Genomic DNA, 25,022 nt, shown 5'->3' on the forward strand with positions numbered 1-25,022 from the left:
TCAGAGGAAGTAGAGGGGGAGGAAGCCTGCCCGGTCAGAGGAAGTAGAGGGGGAGGAAGCCGGCCGGTCAGAGGAAGTAGAGGGGGAGGAAGCCGGCCCGGTCAGAGGAAGTAGAGGGGAGGAAGCTGGGCCCGGTCAGAGGAAGTAGAGGGGAGGAAGCTAGGCCTGGTCAAAGGAAGTAGAGGGGAGGAAGCTGGGCCCGGTCAGAGGAAGTAGAGGGGGAGGAAGCCGGCCCGGTCAGAGGGAGTAGAGGGGAGGAAGCCGGCCCGGTCAGAGGGAGTAGAGGGGAGGAAGCCGGCCCGGTCAGAGGAAGTAGAGGGGAGGAAGCTGGGCCGGTCAGAGGAAGTAGAGGGGAGGAAGCTGGGCCCGGTCAGAGGAAGTAGAGGGGAGGAAGCTGGCCCGGTCAGAGGAAGTAGAGGGGAGGAAGCTGGGCCGGTCAGAGGAAGTAGAGGGGGAGGAAGCCGGCCCGGTCAGAGGAAGTAGAGGGGAGGAAGCTGGGCCCGGTCAGAGGAAGTAGAGGGGAGGAAGCTGGGCCAGTCAGAGGAAGTAGAGGGGAGGAAGCTGGCCCGGTCAGAGGAAGTAGAGGGGAGGAAGCTGGGCCGGTCAGAGGAAGTAGAGGGGGAGGAAGCCGGCCCGGTCAGAGGAAGTAGAGGGGAGGAAGCTGGGCCCGGTCAGAGGAAGTAGAGGGGAGGAAGCTGGCCCGGTCAGAGGAAGTAGAGGGGAGGAAGCTGGGCCAGTCAGAGGAAGTAGAGGGGAGGAAGCTGGCCCGGTCAGAGGAAGTAGAGGGGAGGAAGCTGGCCCGGTCAGAGGAAGTAGAGGGGAGGAAGCTGGGCCGGTCAGAGGAAGTAGAGGGGAGGAAGCTGGGCCCGGTCAGAGGAAGTAGAGGGGAGGAAGCTGGCCCGGTCAGAGGAAGTAGAGGGGAGGAAGCTGGCCCGGTCAGAGGAAGTAGAGGGGAGGAAGCTGGGCCGGTCAGAGGAAGTAGAGGGGGAGGAAGCCTGCCCGGTCAGAGGAAGTAGAGGGGGAGGAAGCCGGCCGGTCAGAGGAAGTAGAGGGGGAGGAAGCCGGCCGGTCAGAGGAAGTAGAGGGGGAGGAAGCCGGCCCGGTCAGAGGAAGTAGAGGGGAGGAAGCTGGGCCCGGTCAGAGGAAGTAGAGGGGAGGAAGCTAGGCCTGGTCAAAGGAAGTAGAGGGGAGGAAGCTGGGCCCGGTCAGAGGAAGTAGAGGGGGAGGAAGCCGGCCCGGTCAGAGGGAGTAGAGGGGAGGAAGCCGGCCCGGTCAGAGGAAGTAGAGGGGAGGAAGCCGGCCCGGTCAGAGGAAGTAGGGAGGAAGCTGGGCCGTCTGAGGGAAGAGAGGGAGGAAGCTGGGCCAGTCAGTGGAAGTAGAGGGGAGGAAGCTGGCCCGGTCAGAGGAAGTAGAGGGGGAGGAAGCCGGCCCGGTCAGAGGAAGTAGAGGGGAGGAAGCCGGCCCGGTGAGGAGCAGCAGGCTCTCCTCTCTTTACCTGAGGACCGTCTCACTCATCGTGCTCATGACTCTGAGTTCACCTGAAGGGAACGTCCTGAGAGATGAACGAGATCAAAGCGACTCTAAAGAGACCAAAGAGATTCTAAAGAGATCAAAGAAAGGACTAGTGACACCCAATGTGATGCTGGACAGGCCAACAGAGAGAGGGAGGGAGGGAGAGAGAGAGGGGGAGAGAGAGAGAGAGAGAGAGAGAGAGAGAGATTGATGAACAGTGTCTGCAGCAGTGATGCTGTTAAACTGTTCGTCCAGCATCACAATAAAGCTCCAGGACAGAATACTGATGAGGACGCCTCTCCTCCCTCCTCCCTCTCTCCTCCCTCTCTCCTCTCTCCTCCCTCCCTCCCTCCTCCCTCTCTCCTCCCTCCTCCCTCCCTCCCTCCTCCCTCTCTCCTCCCTCCTCCCTCCCTCCTCCCTCTCTCCTCCCTCTCTCCTCCCTCCCTCCCTCCTCCCTCTCTCCTCCCTCCATCCCTTATCTCCTTCCTCTCCACATCCTCCCTTCCTCTGCTGGCTGTTCTCTATGCACCTCTCCCTCAATCCCTCCTTCCATTCCTCTAGTCTTTCCTCCATTTAGCTCTCGTTCTCTTCCTCTTCTTCCTCCCGTCCCACACCTCCTCTCTGCCCCCCCCCCCCCCACCCCTCTGGGGCTCCAGCCTTGATTACATGGCGGCGTGGCGGTGGTGGTCTGCAGTGTGGGCGGGGCCGAGCGGCGAGGCCGAATATTAACGAGGAGCTGAGAGCCTAAAGAGACAAGACAGGGGGGGGGGGGGGGGGTAACTGTGTGTGTGTGTAACTGTGTGTATAACTATGTGTGTGTGTACAACTATGTGTGTGTAACTATGTGTGTGTGTAACAGTGTGTGTGTATAACTGTGTGTGTAACTATGTGTGTGTGTGTAACTGTGTGTGTGTGTAACTGTGTGTGTGTAACTATGTGTGTATAACTATGTGTGTGTAACTGTGTGTGTAACTATGTGTGTGTGTGTGTATAACTATTTGTGTGTGTGTGTGTGTAACTATGTGTGTGTGTAACTGTGTGTGTGTGTGTAACTGTGTGTATAACTGTGTGTGTGTAACTGTTGATGACCTTGTCTCTACATATGAGACTACATCTCTACATATGAGACTACATCTCTACATATGAGACTACAGCTCTACATGTGAGACTACATCTCTACATGTGAGACTACATCTCTACATCTCACATATGAGACTACATCTCTACATCTAGACTACATCTCTACATGTGAGACTACATCTCACATCTCTACATGAGACACATCTCACATGTGAGACTACATCTCTACATGTGAGACTACATCTCTACATCTCTACATGAGACTACATCTCTACATATGAGATTACATCTCTACATGAGACTACATCTCTACATGTGAGACTACATCTCTACATGTGAGACTACATCTCTACATGTGAGACTACATCTCTACATATGAGACTACATCTTTACATGTGAGACTACATCTCTACATGTGAGACTACATCTCTACATGAGACTACATCTACATGTGAGACTACATCTCTACATATGAGACTACATCTCTACATGAGACTACATCTCATGAGACTACATCTCTACATGTGAGACTACATCTCTACATATGAGACTACATCTCTACATGTGAGACTACATACTACATCTCTACATGTGAGACTACATCTCTCTACATGTGAGACTACATCTCTACATGTGAGACTACATCTCTACATGTGAGACTACATCTCACATGAGACTACATCTCTACATGAGACTACATCTCTACATGTGAGACTACATCTCTACATGTGAGACTACATCTCTACATGTGAGACACATCTCTACATGTGAGACTACATCTCACATGAGACCACATCTTGAGACTACATCTCTACATGTGAGACTACATCTCTACATGTGAGACTACATCTCTACATGTGAGACTACATCTCTACATGAGACTACATCTCTACATGTGAGACTACATCTCTACATGTGAGACTACATCTCTACATATGAGACTACATCTCTACATGAGACTACATCTCACATCTCTACATGTGAGACTACATCTCTACATGTGAGACTACATCTCTACATGTGAGACTACATCTCTACATGTGAGACTACATCTCTACATATGAGACTACATCTCTACATGTGAGACTACATCTCTACATATGAGACTACATCTCTACATGTGAGACTACATCTCTACATGTGAGACTACATCTCTACATATGAGGTTACATCTCTACATGAGACTACATCTCTACATGACATCTCTGAGACTACATCTCTACATGTGAGACTACATCTCTACATGTGAGACTACATCTCTACATGTGAGACTACATCTCTACATCTCTACATGTGAGACTACATCTCTACATGTGAGACTACATCTCTACATGTGAGACTACATCTCTACATGTGAGACTACATCTCTACATGTGAGACTACATCTCTACATATGAGACTACATCTCAATGTGAGACTACATCTCTACATATGAGACTACATCTCTACATGTGAGACTACATCTCTACATCTCTACATGTGAGACTACATCTCTACATGTGAGACTACATCTCTACATGAGACTACATCTCACATGTGAGACTACATCTCTACATGTGAGACTACATCTCTACATAGACTACATCTCTACATGTGAGACTACATCTCTACATGTGAGACTACATCTCTACATCTCTACATATGAGACTACATCTCTACATGTGAGACTACATCTCTACATGTGAGACTACATCTCTACATGTGAGACTACATCTCTACATGTGAGACTACATCTCTACATGTGAGACTACATCTCTACATGTGAGACTACATCTCTACATGTGAGACTACATCTCTACATGTGAGACTACATCTCTACATGTGAGACTACATCTCTACATATGAGACTACATCTCTACATGTGAGACTACATCTCTACATGTGAGACTACATCTCTACATATGAGACTACATCTCTACATGTGAGACTACATCTCTACATGTGAGACTACATCTCTACATGTGAGACTACATCTGAGACTACATCTCTACATGTGAGACTACATCTCACATGTGAGACTATATCTCTACATGTGAGACTACATCTCTACATGTGAGACTACATCTCTACATGTGAGACTACATCTCTACATGTGAGACTACATCTCTACATGTGAGACTACATCTCTACATGAGACTACAGCTCTACATATGAGACTACATCTCTACATCTCTACATGTGAGACTACATCTCTACATGTGAGACTACATCTCTACATCTCTACATGTGAGACTACATCTCTACATCTCTACATGTGAGACTACATCTCTACATATGAGACTACATCTCTACATGTGAGACTACATCTCTACATATGAGACTACATCTCTACATGTGAGACTACATCTCTACATGTGAGACTACATCTCTACATGTGAGACTACATCTCAACATCTCTACATATGAGACTACATCTCTACATGTGAGACTACATCTCTACATGTGAGACTACATCTCACATGAGACTACATCTCACATGTGAGACTACATCTCACATGTGAGACTACATCTCTACATGTGAGACTACATCTCTACATATGAGACTACATCTCTACATGTGACTACATCTCAACATCTCTACATGTGAGACTACATCTCTACATGTGAGACTACATCTCTACATGTGAGACTACATCTCTACATCTCTACATGTGAGACTACATCTCTACATGTGAGACTACATCTCTACATGTGAGACTACATCTCTACATGAGACTACATCTCTACATGTGAGACTACATCTCTACATGTGAGACTACATCTCTACATCTCTACATGTGAGACTACATCTCTACATGTGAGACTACATCTCTACATGTGAGACTACATCTCTACATGTGAGACTACATCTCTACATGTGAGACTACATCTCTACATGTGAGACTACATCTCACATCTCTACATGTGAGACTACATCTCTACATGTGAGACTACATCTCTACATGTGAGACTACATCTCACATGAGATTACATCTCTACATGAGACTACATCTCTACATGTGAGACTACATCTCTACATGTGAGACTACATCTCTACATATGAGACTACATCTCTACATCTCTACATGTGAGTCTACATCTCTACATGTGAGACTACATCTCACATGTGAGACTACATCTCTACATGTGAGACTACATCTCTACATGTGAGACTACATCTCTACATATGAGACTACATCTCTACATATGAGACTACATCTCTACATGTGAGACTACATCTCTACATGTGAGACTACATCTCTACATGTGAGACTACATCTCTACATCTCTACATGTGAGACTACATCTCTACATGTGAGACTACATCTCTACATGTGAGACTACATCTCTACATGTGAGACTACATCTCTACATGTGAGACTACATCTCTACATGTGAGACTACATCTCTACATCTCTACATGTGAGACTACATCTCTACATCTACATGTGAGACTACATCTCTACATGTGAGACTACATCTCTACATGTGAGACTACATCTCTACATCTCTACATGTGAGACTACATCTCTACATGTGAGACTACATCTCAACATGTGAGACTACATCTCTACATGTGAGACTACATCTCTACATGTGAGACTACATCTCTACATGTGAGACTACATCTCTACATGTGAGACTACATCTCTACATGTGAGACTACATCTCAACATCTCTACATGTGAGACTACATCTCTACATGTGAGACTACATCTCTACATGTGAGACTACAACTCTACATCTCTACATGTGAGACTACATCTCTACATGTGAGACTACATCTCTACATCTACATGTGAGACTACATCTCTACATGTGAGACTACATCTCTACATGTGAGACTACATCTCTACATGTGAGACTACATCTCTACATATGAGACTACATCTCTACATGTGAGACTACATCTCTACATCTCTACATGTGAGACTACATCTCTACATATGAGACTACATCTCTACATGTGAGACTACATCTCTACATATGAGACTACATCTCTACATGTGAGACTACATCTCTACATGTGAGACTACATCTCTACATGTGAGACTACATCTCTACATGTGAGACTACATCTCTACATGTGAGACTACATCTCTACATGTGAGACTACATCTCTACATGTGAGACTACATCTCTACATCTCTACATGTGAGACTACATCTCTACATATGAGACTACATCTCTACATGTGAGACTACATCTCTACATCTCTACATGTGAGACTACATCTCTACATGTGAGACTACATCTCTACATGTGAGACTACATCTCTACATGTGAGACTACATCTCTACATGTGAGACTACATCTCTACATCTCTACATGTGAGACTACATCTCTACATGTGAGACTACATCTCTACATGTGAGACTACATCTCTACATGTGAGACTACATCTCTACATGTGAGACTACATCTCTACATCTCTACATGTGAGACTACATCTCTACATGTGAGACTACATCTCTACATATGAGACTACATCTCTACATGAGACTACATCTCTACATGTGAGACTACATCTCTACATATGAGACTACATCTCTACATGTGAGACTACATCTCTACATATGAGACTACATCTCTACATGTGAGACTACATCTCTACATCTCTACATATGAGACTACATCTCTACATGTGAGACTACATCTCTACATGTGAGACTACATCTCTACATGTGAGACTACATCTCTACATGTGAGACTACATCTCTACATATGAGACTACATCTCTACATGTGAGACTACATCTCTACATGTGAGACTACATCTCTACATCTCTACATGTGAGACTACATCTCTACATCTCTACATGTGAGACTACATCTCTACATGTGAGACTACATCTCTACATGTGAGACTACATCTCTACATGAGACTACAGCTCTACATATGAGACTACATCTCAACATCTCTACATGTGAGACTACATCTCTACATGTGAGACTACATCTCTACATGTGAGACTACATCTCTACATCTCTACATGTGAGACTACATCTCTACATGTGAGACTACATCTCTACATGTGAGACTACATCTCTACATGTGAGACTACATCTCTACATCTCTACATGTGAGACTACATCTCTACATGTGAGACTACATCTCTACATCTCTACATGTGAGACTACATCTCTACATGTGAGACTACATCTCTACATCTCTACATGTGAGACTACATCTCTACATGTGAGACTACATCTCTACATGTGAGACTACATCTCTACATATGAGACTACATCTCTACATGTGAGACTACATCTCTACATATGAGACTACATCTCTACATGTGAGACTACATCTCTACATATGAGACTACATATCTACATGTGAGACTACATCTCTACATCTCTACATATGAGACTACATCTCTACATGTGAGACTACATCTCTACATCTCTACATGAGACTACATCTCTACATGTGAGACTACATCTCTACATCTCTACATGTGAGACTACATCTCTACATGAGAATCTCACATGTGAGACTACATCTCACATGTGAGACTACATCTCTACATGTGAGACTACATCTCAACATCTCTACATATGAGACTACATCTCTACATGTGAGACTACATCTCTACATATCAGACTACATCTCTACATCTCTACATGTGAGACTACATCTCTACATGTGAGACTACATCTCTACATGTGAGACTACATCTCTACATGAGACTACAGCTCTACATATGAGACTACATCTCTACTTATGAGACTACATCTCTACATGTGAGACTACATCTCTACATGTGAGACTACATCTCTACATATGAGACTACATCTCTACATGTGAGACTACATCTCTACATGTGAGACTACATCTCTACATATGAGACTACATCTCTACATGTGAGACTACATCTCTACATCTCTACATGTGAGACTACATCTCTACATGTGAGACTACATCTCTACATCTCTACATGTGAGACTACATCTCAACATCTCTACATATGAGACTACATCTCTACATCTCTACATGTGAGACTACATCTCTACATGTGAGACTACATCTCTACATCTCTACATATGAGACTACATATCTACATGTGAGACTACATCTCTACATCTCTACATGTGAGACTACATCTCTACATGTGAGACTACATCTCTACATGTGAGACTACATCTCTACATATGAGACTACATCTCTACATGTGAGACTACATCTCAACATCTCTACATATGAGACTACATCTCTACATGTGAGACTACATCTCTACATCTCTACATGTGAGACTACATCTCTACATGTGAGACTACATCTCTACATCTCTACATGTGAGACTACATCTCTACATGTGAGACTACATCTCTACATGTGAGACTACATCTCTACATATGAGACTACATCTCTACATATGAGACTACATCTCTACATATGAGACTACATCTATACATATCTACATATGAGACTACATCTCTACATGTGAGACTACATCTCTACATGTGAGACTACATCTCTACATCTCTACATATGAGACTACATCTCTACATGTGAGACTACATCTCTACATATGAGACTACATCTCTACATGTGAGACTACATCTCTACATGTGAGACTACATCTCTACATCTCTACATGTGAGACTATATCTCTACATGTGAGACTACATCTCTACATATGAGACTACATCTCTACATGTGAGACTACATCTCTACATGTGAGACTACATCTCTACATCTCTACATGTGAGACTACATCTCTACATGTGAGACTACATCTCTACATATGAGACTACATCTCTACATCTCTACATATGAGACTACATCTCTACATATGAGACTACATCTATACATCTCTACATATGAGACTACATCTCTACATGTGAGACTACATCTCTACATATGAGACTACATCTCTACATGTGAGACTACATCTCTACATGTGAGACTACATCTCTACATGTGAGACTACATCTCTACATGTGAGACTACATCTCTACATCTCCACATGTGAGACTACATCTCTACATGTGAGACTACATCTCTACATATGAGACTACATCACTACATGTGAGACTACATCTCTACATATGAGACTACATATCTACATGTGAGACTACATCTCTACATATGAGACTACATCTCTACATCTCTACATATGAGACTACATCTCTACAAATGAGACTACATCTCTACATCTCTACATATGAGACTACATCTCTACATGTGAGACTACATCTCTACATGTGAGACTACATCTCTACATATCAGACTACATCTCTACATCTCTACATGTGAGACTACATCTCTACATGTGAGACTACATCTCTACATATGAGACTACATCTCTACATCTCTACATATGAGACTACATCTCTACATGTGAGACTACATCTCTACATATGAGACTACATCTTTACATGTGAGACTACATCTCTACATGTGAGACTACATCTCTACATGTGAGACTACATCTCTACATATGAGATTACATCTCTACATATGAGACTACATCTCTACATGTGAGACTACATCTCTACATATGAGACTACATCTCTACATGTGAGACTACATCTCTACATCTCTACATGTGAGACTATATCTCTACGTGAGACTACATCTCTACATGTGAGACTACATCTCTACATATGAGACTACATCTCTACATGTGAGACTACATCTCTACATCTCTACATGTGAGACTACATTTCTACATGTGAGACTACATCTCTACATCTCTACATGTGAGACTATATCTCTACATGTGAGACTACATCTCTACATGTGAGACTACATCTCTACATCTCTACATGTGAGACTACATCTCTACATGTGAGACTACATCTCTACATCTCTACATGTGAGACTACATCTCTACATGTGAGTACATCTCTACATGTGAGACTACATCTCTACATCTCTACATGTGAGACTACATCTCTACATGTGAGACTACATCTCTACATGTGAGACTACATCTCTACATCTCTACATATGAGACTACATCTCTACATGTGAGACTACATCTCTACATGTGAGACTACATCTCTACATCTCTACATATGAGACTACATCTCTACATGTGAGACTACATCTCTACATGTGAGACTACATCTCCACATGTGAGACTACATCTCTACATCTCTACATGTGAGACTACATCTCTACATGTGAGACTACATCTCTACATCTCTACATGTGAGTACATCTCTACATGTGAGACTACATCTCTACATCTCTACATGTGAGACTACATCTCTACATGTGAGACTACATCTCTACATGTGAGACTACATCTCTACATATGAGACTACATCTCTACATCTCTACATATGAGACTACATCTCTACATGTGAGACTACATCTCTACATATGAGACTACATCTCTACATGTGAGACTACATCTCTACATATGAGACTACATCTCTACATATGAGACTACATCTCTACATCTCTACATGTGAGACTACATCTCTACATATGAGACTACATCTCTACATGTGAGACTACATCTCTACATGTGAGACTACATCTCTACATATGAGACTACATCTCTACACGTGAGACTACATCTCAACATGTGAGACTACATCTCTACATCTACTCGTGTTCTTATGTCTCTGTGTGGAACCCCGTCAATAGAACCCCGAACCTCCCCAGCTGCGTCGTCTGGTTCCTTCACCGCTCTGTAAACATGGAACCTCACCTTCTGCTCTTTAAGGCCTGTCAAATCTCTCTCTCTCTCCCTCTCTCTTTCTCTCTCTCTCTCCCTCCCTCTCTTTCCAGGATCCATACTTGACCTTCATCTCCACTATCTCGCTCTTCATGGCTCCCCTCTTCCTCATTTCAAGAAAACTCCATCAAAGACAACGAGCTGAGTTTAAGTCATCTTCTTGTTGAAGCGCTCTCATGTTCAGGAACGAAGGTTCTGACGACCCGGCGCTCCGTGACGAGCAGAACCGCGTCTTCATGAGCACTGAAGGTTCCTGTGGGCCGGGCGGAGGACGGCTGTTGAATTCATCAGATGGAACTTGGCTGAGAGTCTCTCACTCCTGCAGCTCGGCGTGTGCAGGAGGAGGAGCTAATGAGTCTCACCAGCCAATCAGAACACACACTCACAGACGCATGAACTCAGACGGCTGCCACGCAGGCCCTACTCTGGATGAATGTCTCAGAGAGAGAGAGAGAGAGAGAGAGAGAGAGAGAGAGAGAGAGAGAGAGAGAGAGAGAGAGAGAGAGAGAGAGAGAGAGAGAGAGAGAATATACACTTTTTTTATTAATCCCCAAGGGGAAATTAGTTCTCTGCATTTAACCCATCCTTAGTTATTAAGGAGCAGAGGGAGAGGGAGAGAGATAGGGAGAGAGAGAGAGAGAGAGAGGGAGAGAGAGAGGGAGAGAGAGAGGGAGAGAGAGAGAGAGAGAGAGAGAGGGAGAGAGAGAGAGAGAGAGAGAGAGAGAGAGAGAGAGGGAGAGAGAGGGAGAGAGAGAGAGGGGGAGAGATTTTTGTTTTTTGTTTTTTTGTTTTGGATTTTTGAAAAACACTTTATTTACATTTCTTTAACCATTACGTTTCTTTAAAAATGAAGTGTTTTAAAAAATCGGGTCGTTTAAAATAAAAACAAATAAACAAAACAAAATATTTAAAAAACAGAAACACATGCTTTACCTAATAAAAAGTGGTGCAAACTCCAGCTCCTCCTCCACCACAGAACAAACAATACCTTTAAAACACCAGCGTTGTTTAAAAGCATCCAGGTCTCCAATGTGTTTATAAAACCTGAACTCCAGCCAGAGTCTGGCTCTGATGTTGCAGAGCCACACTGCCCTGGCTTCCTGCCCCTCTCTGTTTTTCACCCGGGACTTCCTTGTTAAATAAATGGCCATTTTGGCTTCGCCGGATAAAAAATTAAGGAGCTGCCATTTTTCTTTTTCCGTTTTTTTGTAGGCAGCTCCCATGATAAAACCATCTCTGTAAAAGCCTCATTAGAAAGACTAAAACACAATGTTAAAAGAGTGAAGAAACTCAAAAGTCTCTTACACTCGTTAAAACATGGTAAATAGTCTCCCGGAGGTCACAGAAGGGCACTGGCTCAGGACAGCGGGATTGATTACCGAAATAAAAGCGTTGGACGCGACAGCACCGTGTAAAATCCGCCACTGGAGGTCAGCGGTCCTTTTCTTCAGGGGAGGCTTGTATAGGACCCCCACTGCGGGCCAGGGCCTCCATGCCCAAGTCTCTCTGACCACACAGTGGGCGGTCTGTTGCACAGTCTGGACCTGTTGATGCTCTTCACGAGGTTAAAATACAAAGTCTTCTTGTCTGCTTTGTTCAGTGTGCAGTTTTCTGGGTGGCTCGTTCTTAGCAGGGGCGGTGAGTCCCCTAGCCCCGGGCTGAGGAGATGTCTGGGAAGGGGTCTGCAGGGTCCGGCTCTGCTCTCTGCTGGCTGTAGTCGTTGAGGAGGCTCCTCTCCAACCCGGTCAGCCTCTGCCTCCACAGCTCCAGGAGCCTCGCCACCCGGTCGGAATGCATCCCCAGCAGGAGCCCAGGGCCGGGGGCTCAGCGTCGGCCCCACTGCATCCACCAACTGCTGCAGAGAAAGGGTCTTTGTTGCAGCAGCCCGTTAGTCCAGGGTGACGCTGCTGCTAATGTCCAGTCGTGCATTATAAATTAATGGTTCTCTCAACAACCAGAACAGAGAGTCAGACTGTGGGCACCTTCGTGCTTAAAAGGGCCCACGACTTAAAAACACCCTGATAAAAGGAGGCAGCCCACTTAGTTTTAAAATGCTGGAGTCTATTAAAAACAGAGCACTACCCAGCCCCAGGTTGTCAGCACGTCTGAGGATGCAGCTGGCCACGTCTCGCCACACTAAAAAACCCGGACTCGTTAAAAACTTCTGAACAAACTGTAATCTAAAAGTGGCCGTCCGGCTGGCCAGGTGGACAAGGCCCTGTCCCCCCTCTCTGGCTAAAAACAGCACCCCTGTGGCACCCAGTGTAGACCCTCCCAAAAGAAATCCACCATCTTCTTTTGTATGTTGGCTAAGAAGCCAGAGGGAGGGTCTAACACGGTCAACCTGTGCCACAGTTGGGATGCAATAAGATTGTTTAAAACCAGTACTCTACCCTTAAAAGACATCTGGGGAGCAGCCACTTCCATTTGGAAAGTTTCCTCTATCTTCTCTGACGCCCTCCCAGTTCTTCTGGACCATGCTCGGTTTCCCAGGTATATTCCTAAATATTTAAAACCGTCCTTTTCCATATGAGCTTTGTGGAAGAACCGAGGCCGCCACGCCACTCCCCCACAGCGAGGGCTTCGCTTTCTTCCAGTTCACCCTCGCTGATGATGCCGTGCTAAAATCATGTACTATTTGATTTAAAAGGTTTACATCATTTTGATTCTTGATAAAAACAACAACGTCGTCGGCATATGCCGATAAAATCATTCCTTTACTAAAACCAGGTAAAACCAAACCATGTAGGCTAGAGCGTATTTTAATGAGGAGGGCTTCGAGCGAGAGTGCGTAGAGCATCCCGGACAGAGCACAGCCCTGCCGGACCCCTCTACCCACTCCAAAAGGAGCACACAGCCTGCTGTTTATCTTCAGCACACTCTCAACATTACTGTACAACACCTTGATCTTAGCTATGAAGCCAGCGCTGAACCCAAACTTCCCCAGAACTTTCCAGAGGAAGCCGTGTTCAACGCGGTCAAAAGCCTTTCCTGATCTAGAGAAATCAGACCAGTATCCATACCCAACGAGCTGGAGACCTCCAAAACGTCCCGAATGAGGTGGACGTTGTCCACCATGGACCTGCCGGGCACACAGTAGGTCTGGTCCCGGTGGAGGACCTGCTCCATAGCTCCCCTCAGCCTGGAGGCCAGGACCCTGGACAGAAGCTTGTAATCCACACACAGCAGAGACACAGGGCGCCAGTTACCGATATCCTGCGGGTTTCCTTTTTTGGCAGTAGCGTCAGCACTGCCCTCCGGCAGGACATCGGCATGGAACCAGAGGCCAGACTCTCATTGAAGATGTCTAGGATGTCCCCTCCGAGGACATCCCAGTATTTTTTGTAAAATTCAGCGGGGAGGCCGTCGATCCTGGGCGCGCCTCCTGCATTCCCTGCAGGGCAGCTTTCAGCTCTTGGGGGTTATGGGTCTGTCGAGCTCCTCATTAGTCTCCTCGGAGACCTGAGGCAGCTCCCACAGAGCCCTCCGTCGACTCTCCCTCCTCCCTATACTCAGTGGCATACAGGAGGAGTAAACCCCACCGCTCGCTTCCGGATCTGGCTTGGCTCCACAACCGTCTGCCCTGCGTCCGTCAGCAGTGAGTGGATCACTCGTCCCTGCCCACTCCTCTTCTCCAGGCCGAAGAAGAAGCTAGAGGGAGTGTCCATCTCCGCGATGGTCTGGAATCGGGACCTGACCAGTGCGCCTTGCACTTTTACTTCGAACAGGTCGGCGAGAGCCGCGTTCTTACTTTGAGGACTTCAATATGTCCTCGATCTCCTGTGGACTCGCTTAAACTTTCTAGGTCCACTATCTCAGTCTCCAGGTCCTTCATAGATCTGGTGACGTCTCTAGTGACGTTGAAAGTGTGCTGCTGACAAAGGAGCTTAATTTCTACCTTACCACGGTCCCACCACTGCCTAAGATTATTAAAATCACTCTTCCTCAGCCTAAAAATGCCCCAAAATAAAAGAACACCTCTCTAAAATTCCTATCGAAAGTTAAAACTGTATTAAAATGCCAATATGCGCTCCTGGGTAAAAATTCCTAATAAAAACATGACATAAAACAAAAGAGTGATCAGTAAACCCACCGGAACCAATGCTGCACATTTAAAAATTATTAAAATGGTGCTTAAAAACATAAATACGGTCTAACCTGGCTGAGGAGATCCTTTCCTCCCTAACGTGGGACCATGTGTACTGTCGGCAGTCCGGATGCATCCTTCTCCACACGTCCACCAGACCATGAGAATGGACCAGCCTCCTCAGCACCTGCTGTGAAGCTGGATGTGGCTCTGTGTGGTTTCTGTCTTAAAATCATCCTCTGTGCAGTTAAAATCCCCCCCCAAGAATAAAAAATCCTCCGAGGCACAGTCATTTAAAACATCATTAACTTTGGATAAAAACAGCTGCCTCTCTGTCCCAGTTGTTGGAGCATAGATATTTATAAAACCACGTTAAAAGGTCGAACCGTGCTTTCACAAAGAACAGCCTCCCCTCCACGATGTGTTTGACCTCCAGTGACCGAGGGCTGAAGGCCCTGGAGAAGAGGAAGCCCACTCCTCCGCTGAGGTTGGTGTTGTGGCTCAGGAGGACTTCCCCCACTCCCTCCTCCAGTCCGCCTCGTTGGTGCTGTCGCTGTCGTCTCTTGTAAGAAGAGAACATCGTTGGCCTTCATCTTGTTAAATTCATAAATTGATGTTCTCTTCTTACTGTCCTCGCTCCATTTACGTTTAAAACTCCGACTCTGAATGTGTTCATTAAAAGAAAAGAGTTTAAAAAACAAATAAAACTTAAAACCAACAAATCAAATAAAACACACATTGGAGCTCTCCACCTCCCCCTGCTGGATGCACTCCTTTACTTTGGGCAAAAACTTTTTGATCCTAAAAACCTCTTGTCTGTCTAATTTTTTTCCCCTCATGTGGAAATGGCACGAGTGTACAAAGGCCACGAGGTCAGGGAAGTGATCCTTGACCTCTACTTTTTTTTCCCCTTTTGTTTTGTGCAGAAACAGCCTGATCTCATCATCTGTGTACAGCTTTTGCGTCTGACTATTTGTTAAAAACAGAGGAGAGTCGCTGTCCTCTGACCCCTCCTCGTCACTACTGTCCTCCACCGGCCCCGCCCCCTGACTCCTCCTCCTCACTTCCACCCTGCTGGCCTTGGCCTCGCTGCCAGCGCTCTGGCCACTCTTCTTTCTCTTTGAGGCTCCTTTCTGCCCCCCTGCTTCCTCCTCGTCCATCTCCACCTGCTCCGCCCCCTCCTCCCCTGCACCGTCCTCCTCCACCTCTTCGCCTCCCCCCACCTGTCCTACCCCCTCAATGGGCTTCTCGCCACCCCTGTCCTCGTCTTTTTTTTCCTTTTCCTCCTCTTTCTCACTTTCCTCATTATTCTCCACCCCATTCCCCACTTCCACCTCTAAGCCCGTGCCACCATCACCACCACCACCATCACCAATATTATTTTTTAATCTTTTTTTGTTTTTTTCCCCCTTCTTTTTCTTGTTTTCTTTCCTCCTCCCCACTTCCCACCTCACCCACAGCCTCTACCCCACTGCTCTTGGCAGATCCCCCCACATCCCCTCCATTTTTTATGTCCGCTTTTCCTTCTTTTCCTTTCCTCTCACCGCTCCCGACTCCACCCACAGCCTGCCTTTCACTGCCCTGTCCAGCCTCCCCACCCTCATCCCCACCCTCACCACCCTTGCCCGCATCACCCCCATCACTCACTCCTCATTCATACCCACCACATGTGTGTCGGTGCAGCAGCAGTGACGCCGCCGCGCTCTCCGTTGGAATCGTGGCGCCTCCTCTCAGAGACGCCGCCGCCCGCAGCCGCGGCAGCGGCAGCCGCTCACCTGCTGTTCCCCACGCTGGTGCAGCGCGCGTGTGACGCGCGGACGGACCCGAGCCGCCGGACCAGCTGGCGCAGGGTCGCCTCGCTCGAGCAGGCCCTCGGTGTGCCCTCCTCCCGCAATGAAAGCACTTCATCGCCGATGAAGACGCGTAGACGTTATAGTTGAAATCATCTACTCTGACGCTGAAGCGCAGGTTTAACTCCGCGCTCCGGTCGTTGAGTATCATATAAACCGATCTACGGTGACTCATGATGTGCTTCATCTCGCTCTCCTTGAACCCCGATGGGATCACTCTGATCGGGGAGACCAGTTTTCCGTGCCGGGAGAGCTCTCTGCTGAGGAACTCATCGGAGATGAGCGGAGGGACGTTTGACACGAGGACTCTGGTGGACGGCTGGTCCAGCGGAAACACCTGCACAAACAAATCTCCCACCGAGAGACCCTCCTCCACCACTCGGCTCACCTTCCCCACCTGATCCAGGAAGATCACGACCGAGCCGTTCATCTTGGCGGCGGACTTCACGCTGCCGAACCCGACCTTCTTCCCGACTGCCCGAGCCAATTCCTCCACGCTGCACGAGGAGTCACCGGCAATCTTCATACCGTGTCTCCTCGTGAGCAGCGGGGGGGGGGAATCGGGGCAAACATTCCGCCACGCACCGAGCCCGGTGAGGCACCGGCAGCGGGAAGACACCCAGAGAAAAGCCCAACTAATCACCAAACAAATTAAACTACTGTGAAACCAACTAATACACCACATAAACTAAATACAAACAACTATGAAAGAACAGAAAAGAGAGAAACACACAGACAACGCTCCGCAGCTCTCACACACACACCCTGTCGCTCTGACGCTCAGCGTGAACTGAGAGAGAGAGAGAGAGAGAGAGAGAGAGAGAGAGACAGAGAGAGAGAGAGAGAGAGAGGGAGAGAGAGAGAGAGAGAGAGAGAGGGTCTCTCTAAAGTTCCTCCTGCAGCTCCTCCCAGTGAGGCGTCCTCATGAATATCAACGACTCTGCGGTGGCAGAGAGACGCCCACCAAACCAAGACCGTTAGCTACTGCTGTTGTGTGTGTGTTTTGTGTGTGTGTTGTGTGTGTGTTGTGTGTGTGTGTGTGTGTTTTGTGTGTTTTGTGTGTGTGTTGTGTGTGTGTGTGTTGTGTGTGTGTTTTGTGTGTGTGTTGTGTGTGTGTGTTATATAAACTAGTTCATGTTCCTTAAAGCACAGAAGCTGAAGTCTCCTCTCCTTCAGGCAGAGCGCCACCAGAGCGTCAGCTGCACCAGATGTTATGTTATGGTTTATTATGTAATGTAATGCTTTATTATGTTATGTTATGCTTTATTATGTTATGTTATGCTATGTTATGTTATGCTATGTTATGTTATGCTATGTTATGCTTTATTATGTTATGTTATGTTATGTTATGTTATGGTATGCTATGTTATGTTATGCTATGTTATGTTATGCTATGTTATGCTTTATTATGTTATGTTATGTTATGTTATGGTATGCTATGTTATGCTATGTTATGTTATGCTATGTTATGCTTTATTATGTTATGCTATATTATGGTATGTTATGTTATGCTATGTTATGCTATGCTATGTTATGCTATGTTATGCTATGCTTTATTATGTTATGCTATATTATGGTATGTTATGTTATGCTATGTTATGCTATGTTATGCTATGTTATGTTATGCTATGTTATGTCATGCTATGTTATGCTATGCTATGTTATGCTATGTTATGCTATGAATATCCAGTTCACCAAACACATGAGCAGGCCCATCGCTGGTGTCATGTGACCACAGGTGTAAACAGGGACATTATTACTACTAATAGTCATACTGTGGTCACATCCTCACCTCACAGTCATGTGATCTCATCACCTCACCGTCATGTGACCTCATCACCTCACCGTCATGTGACCTCATCACCTCTCAATGTGTGTGAGCTCAGGTACCTGAGATCATCAGTGTGTGTGTACCTGTCAGGGATCGAGTCACCGCGCTCTCGTACAGCGGGACGCCCTCACCGGCGTTATTGAACGCCTTCAGGGAAATCACATAGTGGGAGCTCGGCTCTGAGAGAGGGAGAGAGAGAGAGGGAGAGACAGAGGGAGAGAGAGAGAGGGAGAGAGAGAGGGAGATAGGGAGGGAGAGAGGGAGAGAGGGGGAGAGAGAGAGAGAGAGAGGGAGAGAGAGAGAGAGAGAGAGAGAGAGAGAGAGGAGAGAGAGGGATATAGAGAGAGAGAGAGAGGATATAGGAGGAGATAGGGAGAGAGAGAGAGAGAGGGAGAGGGAGGGAGAGGGGAGGGAGATAGAGGGAGAGGGAGGGAGAAAGGGAGATAGGGAGAGAGAGGGAGAGAGAGAGAGAGAGAGGGAGGGAGAGAGAGAGAGGAGGGAGAGAGAGAGAGGGAGAGAGAGAGAGGGAGAGAGAGGGAGAGAGAGAGGGAGATAGGGAGAGAGAGAGGGAGATAGGGAGAGAGGATGAGAGAGAGGGAGATAGGGAGAGAGAGGGAGAGAGAGGAAGAGAGAGAGACAGAGAGAGAGGGAGATAGGGAGAGAGAGGGAGAGAGAGAGGGAGAGGGGGAGAAAGATGGTGAGGGAAGGAGAGAAGGGAGGGAGAGAGAGGGGAACAAATAATGATGTTAAATGTCATTCAGCAAATACAAATATGAGTCACCATTTGAAGACTTTTGAGATCATTTCATTATGTTTCCTCCTTCTGTAAAGTCAGATATTTAAATGTTCAAGAGGGGGAGCATTTGGAAGGAAGGTCAAAGGTCAAGTGAGCAACTCAAAGCTAAATCCTTGGGAATGATTGTTGAGTTTTAACACTTTGAGTTGGGGCTCCAGGGTTTGGGGACGTGATTCTCCAATAGTCCTCTCCTGTCTCCTGTCTCTTGTCTCCTGTCTCCTGTCTCTTGTCTCCTGTCTCCTGTCTCTTGTCTCCTGTCTCCTGTCTCTTGTCTCATGTCTCCTGTCTCTTGTCTCCTGTCTCTTGTCTCCTGTCTCTTGTCTTGTCTCTTGTCTCCTGTCTCTTGTCTCCTGTCTCTTGTCTCTTGTCTCCTGTCTCTTGTCTCGTGTCTCCTGTCTCTTGTCTCCTGTCTCTTGTCTCGTGTCTCCTGTCTCGTGTCTCCTGTCTCTTGTCTCTTGTCTCCTGTCTCTTGTCTCTTGTCTCCTGTCTCCTGTCTCTTGTCTCCTGTCTCTTGTCTCCTGTCTCTTGTCTCTTGTCTCCTGTCTCCTGTCTCGTGTCTCCTGTCTCGTGTCTCTTGTCTCCTGTCTCTTGTCTCTTGTCTCCTGTCTCCTGTCTCCTGTCTTTTGTCTCCTGTCTCTTGTCTTTTGTCTCTTGTCTCCTGTCTCCTGTCTCTTGTCTCCTGTCTCTTGTCTCCTCTCTCCTGTCTCTTGTCTCTTGTCTCCTGTCTCCTGTCTCTTGTCTCCTGTCTCTTGTCTCTTGTCTCCTGTCTCTTGTCTCGTGTCTCCTGTCTCTTGTCTCCTGTCTCTTGTCTCGTGTCTCCTGTCTCGTGTCTCCTGTCTCTTGTCTCCTGTCTCTTGTCTCTTGTCTCCTGTCTCGTGTCTCTTGTCTCCTGTCTCGTGTCTCTTGTCTCCTGTCTCTTGTCTCCTGTCTCTTGTCTCTTGTCTCCTGTCTCCTGTCTCGTGACTCCTGTCTCGTGTCTCTTGTCTCCTGTCTCTTGTTTCTTGTCTCCTGTCTCCTGTCTCGTGTCTCTTGTTTCCTGTCTCTTGTCTTCTGTCTCTTGTCTCCTGTCTCCTGTCTCTTGTCTCCTGTTTCTTGTCTCCTGTTTCTTGTCTCTTGTTTCTTGTCTCCTGTCTCTTGTCTCCTGTCTCTTGTCTCTTGTCTCCTGTCTCTTGTCTCCTGTCTCCTTGATGGCGCGGCTGTGTCCAGACGCCGTCGAGGTAGCTCCGCGGAGATTGTGCGCTCTTTTAGTTTTTGTGTTAATTTTTAATGTTTTCTTTGCCACAAACACATCGGCACTAACAGCATACGACCGCAGCACACTTTTGGACATAAACTTTTGCGCAAAACAAGGGTTTTTGTCCACTTTTTCCATCGATCCAGCGTGGCGGCAGAGATCGTGCGGCGAACCACATCAACAACAGTGGAGCCGCTACTACGGAGAGACGAAAACATCGAGGAAACGGAGCGGAATTCGGAACAGACTGAGAGTTCAAGCCCACCGTCCACCTCTGCCCAGCATCCTTCTTGCTAACGTCCAGTCTCTGGAAAATAAGATGGATGATGTTAGGCAAGGATCAGATTCCAACGGGACATGAGGGACTGTAGCATCTTTTGTCTGGCGGAAACATGGCTGAGCCCGCTGGTGCCGGATCGAGTCATATGCCCAACCGAGTCCTTCTCTGTTTTCCGTGCAGACAGAACGGAAGAGTCTGGTAAATCTAAGGGTGGAGGGGTTTGCTTCATGACTAACAACAAGTGGTGCGACCCCAAGGACATTAAGACTCTTTCTCGTTCCTGCTCGCCGAACCTGGAACATCTGACGATCTCATGCCGTCCATTCTACCTTCCCGGGAGTTCAGCTCGGTCATCACCACAGCCGTCTACATACCACCACAAGCGGACACCGACGTAGCACTATCGGACCTACATGATGTGTTATGTCGGCATCAGAACAAGTATCCCGACGCGGCTGTGGTGGTGGCTGGGGACTTTAACAGGGCAAACCTAAAAAAAGTCATGCCGAACTTTCACCAGCACATTACGTGTGCTACCAGAGGAAAGAACGTTGGACCACTGCTATACGCCATTCAAGAGAGGCTACAAGGCTGTCTCTCTCCTCCGTTCGCAAATCGGACCATGCCGCCATTTTCTGCTTCCGAGTACCGCAAAAGATCGCGGGAAGCGGTAGTGACGAGGAACGTAGCGGTGGTCTGACCAATCAGAGGCTGAGCTACAGGACGCTCTGCGTGTCGTCGACTGGGACATGATCCAATCCAGTTCCAGTGACGCCAGCGAGTTTGCGGAAGTAGCAATGAGCCTCATAGCAACGCTTAGCGGACACCATCGTCCCCACGGTAAAAGTTAGGGTCTTTCCTAACCAAAAGCCGTGGGTTGATAGATCCATCCGTGAAGCTGTGAACGCCCGTACTGCTGCCTATAACTCCGGTCTTGTATCCGGCAACATGGACGAGTACAAGGCAGCGGTCTATGGACTGAGGAGAGCGGTGAAGGAAGCCAAGAGGAGGTACCGAGACAGAGTGGAATCACAGATGGAGCAGCGCGACACCAGGCGCCTATGGCAGGGGCTACGGACTATCACAGACTACCAGAGCAGACCCGCGCAATGGTGAGTGCCGACGCATCCCTAGCGGACGACCTGAACTCATTTTATGCACGGTTTGAGGCTAGCAACAACAGCGCTAGCTCGCCGCTAACAACAACACCGTTAGCGTAGCCGAGGTGAGTTCTACCGCTGGGGATGAACACACACTCTCTGTGACCGAGCACAGTGTGAGGAGGGCTCTGTTGAGGGTGAACACCAGGAAAGCTGCAGGTCCAGATGGCATATCTGGGCGAGTACTGAAGACCTGTGCTAACCAGCTAGCTCCAGTGTTCACCACAATATTCAACCTCTCCTGGCTGAGTCCGTGGTCCCGCCTGCTTCAAGAGATCCACTATTGTCCCTGTGCCCAAGAATGCTTCTCCAGCATGTATGAATGACTACCGACGGTGGCCCTCACCTCGGTGGTCATGAAATGCTGAGAGGCTGATAAAGGACTACATCTGCGCCTTCCTCCCTTCCTCCATGGACCCGCTGCAGTTTGCTTATCGCCCAAACAGATCCACGGATGATGCTGTCTCCCAGGTACTGCACACCACACTCTCTCATCTGTACAGCTAGAGGGGGCTATGTGAGACTGCTGTTCATTGATTATAGTTCAGCTTTCAACACCATAGTCCCTCCAGACTGGCCGGCAAGCTGATTGAGCTGGGACTGATCACCCCCCTGTGTGCTTGGGTCGTGGACTTCCAGACCGCCAGGCCACAGGTGGTCAGGTGGGCAGACACACCTCCAAACCCCTCACCCTGAACACAGGATCCCCCCAGGGTTGCATCCTCAGCCCCCTACTGTACTCCCTGTACACACATGACTGTGTGGCCAGGTTCAGCTCAACACCATCATCAAGTTTGCGGATGACACAGTGGTGGTGGGCCTGATCTCCGACAACGCGAGAAGGCCTACCTGGAGGAAGTTGCTGATCTGTCACTCTGGTGCCGGGACAACAGCCTCATCATGAATGTCACCAAAACTAAGGAGCTGATTGTGGACTTTAGGAGGGTACAACAACAGAGGACGTACTCACCACTGGGGATTAACGGGACTACTGTGGAGAGGGTGAGCGGTATAAATACCTGGGAGTCCACATCACCGAGGATCTGACATGGTCAACAACACAGACACTCTGGTGAGAAAGGCAAGGCAGCGCCTCTACCACCTCAGGCAGCTGAGGAAATTTAAAGTTTCCCAGAGGATCCTTCAGTCCTTCTACTCTGGAGCTGTAGAGAGCGTCCTGACAGGAAGCATCACAGCCTGGTTTGGCAACTGCTCCGCTCAGGACAGGAAGGCTCTGCAGAGAGTAGTGCGTTCGGCTGAGCGCACTATTGGAACTACACTCCCACCCTGCAGGACTTGTACACCAGGAGGTGCAGAACCAGAGCCGGCAGGATCATGAAGGATCCTCACCACCCCAACAACAGACTGTTTCAGCTGCTGCGGTCAGGCAGGCGCCTCCGTAGTCACGCTGCAAGAACAGAGAGACTGAGACGGAGTTTCTTTCCTCAGGCCATCAGGACTGTGAACTCCGACCTCACCAGGACCCCCACATAGACCCACACAACTGCCCCTCTTAGGCACACACACACACACACACACACACACACACACACACACACACACACACACACACACACACACACACACTTACTGTAAATATTGTGTTGTTGTTTTTTATTGTAAATAGTGTGTACTTGTTGCCCTTGCACATTCCTGCTGAGCATTGCCACTTTCATTTCACTGCACACCCTGTGTGTGTATGTGACAAATAAAACATCTTGAATCTTGAATCTTGAATCCTGTCTCGTGTCTCCTGTCTCTTGTCTCTTGTCTAGTGTCTCCTGTCTCTTGTCTCCTGTCTCTTGTTTCTTGTCTCCTGTCTCTTGTTTCTTATCTCCTGTCTCTTGTCTCTTGTTTCTTATCTCCTGTCTCTTGTCTCTTGTTTCTTGTCTCCTGTCTCGTGTCTCTTGTCTCTTGTTTCTTGTCTCCTGTCTCGTGTCTCTTGTCTGTTTCTTGTCTCCTGTCTCTTGTCTCTTGTTTCTTATCTCCTGTCTCTTGTCTCTTGTTTCTTGTCTCCTGTCTCGTGTCTCTTGTCTGTTTCTTGTCTCCTGTCTCTTGTCTCTTGTTTCTTATCTCCTGTCTCTTGTCTCTTGTTTCTTGTCTCCTGTCTCTTCTTTCTTATCTCCTGTCTCTTGTTTCCTGTCTCTTGTCTCCTGTCTCTTGTCTCCTGTTTCTTGTTTCTTATCTCCTGTCTCTTGTCTCTTGTCTAGTGTCTCCTGTCTCTTGTCTTCTGTCTCGTGTCTCCTGTCTCTTGTCTCCTGTCGCTTGTCTCCTGTCTCCTGATGATGACCCGGTCTGTGTCTCCGCTGGTCTCAGCGTGGCGTTGAACCCTCGCCGTAGTTAAACAGGCTCCTCCCCGGACGCCTCGCCGCATGAATGAATGATCCCCATGAATGATAGAAGTGGTGAACATGTGTGCGCTCGGTCTCGCGGGAGCATGCAACACGTTTCCATTACGAGCCCCCCCCCCCCCCCCTCGGTTATCGCCCTCGCCGGCGGGCAGATTGCCGCGGCC

At 47.4% G+C, this 25,022-nt stretch overlaps 1 protein-coding gene across 1 annotated transcript in view; it reads right to left on the reverse strand.

Annotated features, from left to right (window-relative positions):
* The window catches only part of dcc (DCC netrin 1 receptor), a 56,169-nt gene that overhangs the window by 25,170 nt on the left and 5,977 nt on the right, over nucleotides 1-25,022 (reverse strand). The window contains exon 5 of the mRNA XM_056433122.1: nucleotides 19,121-19,216. Within this exon, the coding sequence (XP_056289097.1) occupies nucleotides 19,121-19,216 (96 nt within the window). The remainder of the gene's footprint in view (nucleotides 1-19,120; nucleotides 19,217-25,022) is intronic.

The sequence above is a fragment of the Pseudoliparis swirei genome, chromosome 15, assembly GCF_029220125.1.
Source record: "Pseudoliparis swirei isolate HS2019 ecotype Mariana Trench chromosome 15, NWPU_hadal_v1, whole genome shotgun sequence".
NCBI classification, from domain to species: Eukaryota; Metazoa; Chordata; class Actinopteri; order Perciformes; family Liparidae; genus Pseudoliparis; species Pseudoliparis swirei.